The sequence below is a fragment of the Galeopterus variegatus genome, unplaced genomic scaffold (assembly GCF_000696425.1).
Source record: "Galeopterus variegatus unplaced genomic scaffold, G_variegatus-3.0.2 Scaffold10454, whole genome shotgun sequence".
NCBI classification, from domain to species: Eukaryota; Metazoa; Chordata; class Mammalia; order Dermoptera; family Cynocephalidae; genus Galeopterus; species Galeopterus variegatus.
Window position 1 is genome coordinate 38287 of NW_007736565.1, and position 4483 is coordinate 42769.

Here is a 4483-nt window from a genome sequence, read left to right on the forward strand (position 1 = left end):
AACTGTGTTTTTAGTGTTTTCAACTCAACGTTTTGGGAACGTTTGTTTCTGTGGAAATGCAGCCTCATCTTTATGATGGGAGTCAGTGGGTAGATCAGACCCTTGATGGGTAAATGTTCAAATTTTGTTTGGTTAAAATACAATTTCCCTCTATTAAAACATCTCTCTGAATTTCAGACTCCACTGAGATATACAAAGACATTGTTGCTTCCGGTTGTTCTTGTAGTGTTTATTGCAATTGTGGGAAAGGTACGTCTTTCAGTTAAGAACTCTTTCTTATAATAAAATTTTTCTTGTTTTTGCATAGTAGTTACATATACTTGGCTACATGTTAATCTGATATAGTAAGTTGCGTATGGGTTTATTGAAACCTATTCTTAGTAGTCTCCTTTAATGGACATTTGCAAGTCTAAAAAAATATTCTTCTATCTGCTAGCATAAAATAGACATAGGATGAGGATGGCTCAAGTTTTGATAGTCATGTATTTTGGAAGACATGATCAGAGACCATATTGACTCAAATACAACTTGTCTTTGCCAATGTAAATTATTACTGACTCACTTTTAACTTTTATATAGTATTTTCCTAAAATATTTAATATATGCCTTTCTAAGTGATTTGTGTAGTGTTCAATAACTCCTGGGTTGTGTTTATTATTAATCAAAAAGAAAAAAATAGAGTACAATTGGTCCTTTGTATCCATGGGTACTGCATCTATGGATTCAAGCAACTGGAGATTGGAAAATATTCAGAAAAGAATTGTATCTGTACAGACTTTTTTTTCCTTGTTCTTTAAATAATACAGTGTAACAACTATTTACATGGCATTTACATTGTATTAGGTATTATAAGTAATCTAGAAATGTGCATAGGTTACATGCAAATACTACACCATTTTATATCAGGGACTCGAGCATCACAGATTTTGGTATCCACAAGAGGTCCTGGAACCAATCCCCCATGGATAACAAGGGATGAGATGACCGTATTAACAAAATACTGATAAAATGTATAAAATGTTTAGGCCCCCAGCTTGGTTTTGATAATAAAATTCTAAGCCCCATTGTAAATTAGGTCAGAGGAGCACCAGTCCTCAGGGAAGAAGAGCAGGTATGATGGGAAATTCTAAGCCCCGTTGTAAATTAGGTCAGAGGAGCACCAGTCCTCAGGGAAGAAGAGCAGGTATGATGGTCTCTTTTTTTCTTTTAAGAGTTTATGAACTCTGTAACTGCACTTGTCTTAAATGAACTGAGATCAATCTATGATAGAAAAAGTAGATGGCAGACCCTAAAAGTTTTCTGATTTATATAGCTAGTGATTTCAGTGTTAACACAGTGTCATATACGAGGGAACTTCAAACAGTTCATGGAAAAATAGAAATAAAAGATAATACGGATATATCTGAACGTTTTGGAGTCCCCTTATCTTTGTAGACTATTCTGCACTGTAACTACCATTCACATTATATATTTATGCTGTGTTTTGTACTCTCTCAAGACATTTTTCACAGGTGTATTTCATTTGGTTATTCAATAGCCCTGCAACAGCCTTGTGGGGTCAACAGATATTATCATCCCCATTTTGACACTTGCAGAATCGAAAGATCAGAGAGGTTGTCAGCAGCCTTTCTTCATGTCCGCTAAAAAGCAAGGGGAGACTGAGACTCGGGCTGTGCACCTTCCCGCTCAGTGGGTGTCGCAGGGTATTCAGCTTTGTATTCTCACAGCACTTCTCAACTCCAGTCAGTTATTTGTCAGTTCCTGCTGTGTGCCAGGCTCTGTGCTTGCCTTGCACACATATGCTTTGTGTGGTTTTGTACCTAGTAGGTCCTCAAAAAGTACTAGACATTGCCCATCCTGAATGTATTCAAAAGACAGCAACCTGGATGGTGGGAACTAATGGAAACTATTAGCTGGGCTGTTTGGTTTAAAGAAGAAAAGTTTCAAAGGAGGAGAATAATTATTTTCAAATATTTAAAAGCCTGCCACATGAAAATAAGATTACAGTCATTCTGGTGCCTTAGAGTTATGGCCACTTCCACGAGGTAGGACTTTTGACCGTAATTGATCTGGATCAATTAGTAAAGTAGTATGGATTCAAGCAGCAGCTGGGCCATTCTTCCAAGGACTAAGTTAAAACCTGTCAGCAGTGTCATAGAGAATATTCATACCAGGGGTAGCATTTCGGATTAGATGACCTCCCAGTTACTACTAAATATGAAAGCACAGTGAGTGCGTTTCAAATGCTTCTTGCTGTGATTATCAGTCTCTGAGCTAATTCTCCAGTCTTGTGTGTGCATATGGAGGGGACGTATTGCCAACAATCCTGGCATGGTGGAAGCAGCACTGCCGTGAACTTGAAGCCAGAAAATCTGGCTTCCCCACCCAGCAGTGCTTCTTAGTAGTTGCCCATCTTCAGGGAGATCATTTAATCCATCCGAACCTATTGCTCATTTACAAAAGGATAAAATAATAATCTACCTAACAGGGTTGAGTATTAGATATGATCAAATACTGTACAAATATAACATTAAGTGGTTGTTACTGTTATTTTCTTAGTTATCTCTTATCTTTGTACTGCTCATATTTCTAACTAGAAATTTTTAAAGTTTAGAAAATACTGCAGTTAAATATTTTTTTCCCAAAACAGCTTGTCTAAAGTGTTTAAAAATCTATTTACAGATTATTAGTGATATCTGGAGCGTGTTAGCTAAGCAACAGACACATGTAAGGTAAATATGCTATGAAGAATTTTGTTACCTCCTCTGTTCATTTATTGAATAGATATTTACAGTGTATTAATTTTATACCTACGTGTACAGTCAGCATTTGATAATTGGTGTTTTCCGTTGCTGTCATTCCCTGTCTTGGCTTTTCTCATTCCCTATTTGTGCAGAGCAGAGAACATCACTTATTCATCCCTCAGATCTCATCCAGTATAATCTGACAGTAGCAGATTATGTGTAGAACACTTAAAGGACACGGCCTTGTACTTCAGTTCAGCTGGGAAAATAAATTAATTTGTGAGTGGTTTAGAAATGAGCAGGGTAATATGAAACTGGACTCATATCTCACTTTTTACACAAAATAAATTCCAGATGGAGCAAAGAGTTTAATATGGAAAAATGTGAAACTCTAAAATTAACCGAGAGAATATGTTTATAATCTTAGAGAGGCCTTGTTAAGCATTACATAAACTTATATGTTAAAAGGAAAGGTTGACACAGTAGACCAGATAAATACTTTGGTTTGGTAAAAGATACTGTAAACATTTGCTCAAAGAAAAAGGACAGATTGGGGAAAATATTTGCAACATATGACACGGAACTAATGACTGTCGTATATAAAGAACTTCTACAAGTTAATAAGAAAAATGCTAAAAACTCACTAGAAAACTGAGTGCAGGACACATAAAGGCGTTTGAGAGAAAAGTCATTTCTCCTTTCCCCCTGCATTCAGGTCCTATGTATCTTCTTTTTGTTCTTTAGCAATGACAGATTGTTTCCTGTCTCTGCAGCTTTGCAGGAGGAACCGCCTATGACCATGATTGTGCCCCCTCCNTGTTTCCTGTCTCTGCAGCTTTGCAGGAGGAACCGCCTATGACCATGATTGTGCCCCCTCCTGTCCCTGACAGCCAGGCTCTTTGCATGGCTAACTTCTTTATCCTTGCTTAAATGTCACCTTCTTCAAGAGACCTTTTCTGACCATTTATGAGTAGATCCCTTATCTCTTTGCTTGCTATTTTTCACCATAGCATGCTTTCTCTTCCTCTCTTACCATTTATCACCACTTGGACTTAAATACTGATGTGTTACCTGTATGTTCTGAAGGGAGAAATGATTTCTGTTCGGTTCAACAGTTTATATACAGTGCCTGGTACATAGTAAAGAATAGTGGTTGAATGAGTTAATGTTTACACATGGCTAAGGACACATGGAAAGGTGCTCAGTCCTGTGATAAAGACATTCACATTAAAGTGAAAACGCTTTTACTTATCAGATTTGTAAATATTAATAATATTCAGTGCTTTCAAGAATGGGAGGAGAATGTTGGGAGGACAGTTTAGCAGTACATAGCAAGACATGCCGTGGACCCGTAGTCTGGCAGTACCACCACTGCAAGTGTATCCTGTAAAAATGCTCACAAAATGCAGAGATCATGGTAAAAAGATGCTTATTGTGTGTAATGTGAAATATGGAAAGAACCAAAATATATCTATTAGTAAGGCATTGATTTAATTACGATCCAGTCATAGAGTGGAATGTTGGGCCATCTTTATGTATGTAAATAGTCCCATCATACACCATTAAATAAAACATTTAAGCAGTAAGCATAGGATGATTGCACTTTTGTTTAAAATATGGAAATTTTATATGTTTCTTTGTACATAGGAATGATCTAGAAGGATAAAGCCTGTAACTATTAAGAGTGTGGGATTGGAGGATGCCGTGAAGGAAGTTTGAATTTTTGGAGAGTAGGGATT

General features: G+C 36.9%; 1 protein-coding gene across 1 annotated transcript in view; it reads left to right on the top strand.

Moving 5' to 3' along the window:
• DPY19L1 (dpy-19-like 1 (C. elegans)) overlaps nucleotides 1-4483 on the top strand; it is a 29770-nt gene that overhangs the window by 9668 nt on the left and 15619 nt on the right. The window contains exons 5-6 of the mRNA XM_008594250.1: nucleotides 178-249; nucleotides 2683-2732. Of these exons, the coding sequence (XP_008592472.1) occupies nucleotides 178-249; nucleotides 2683-2732 (122 nt within the window). The remainder of the gene's footprint in view (nucleotides 1-177; nucleotides 250-2682; nucleotides 2733-4483) is intronic.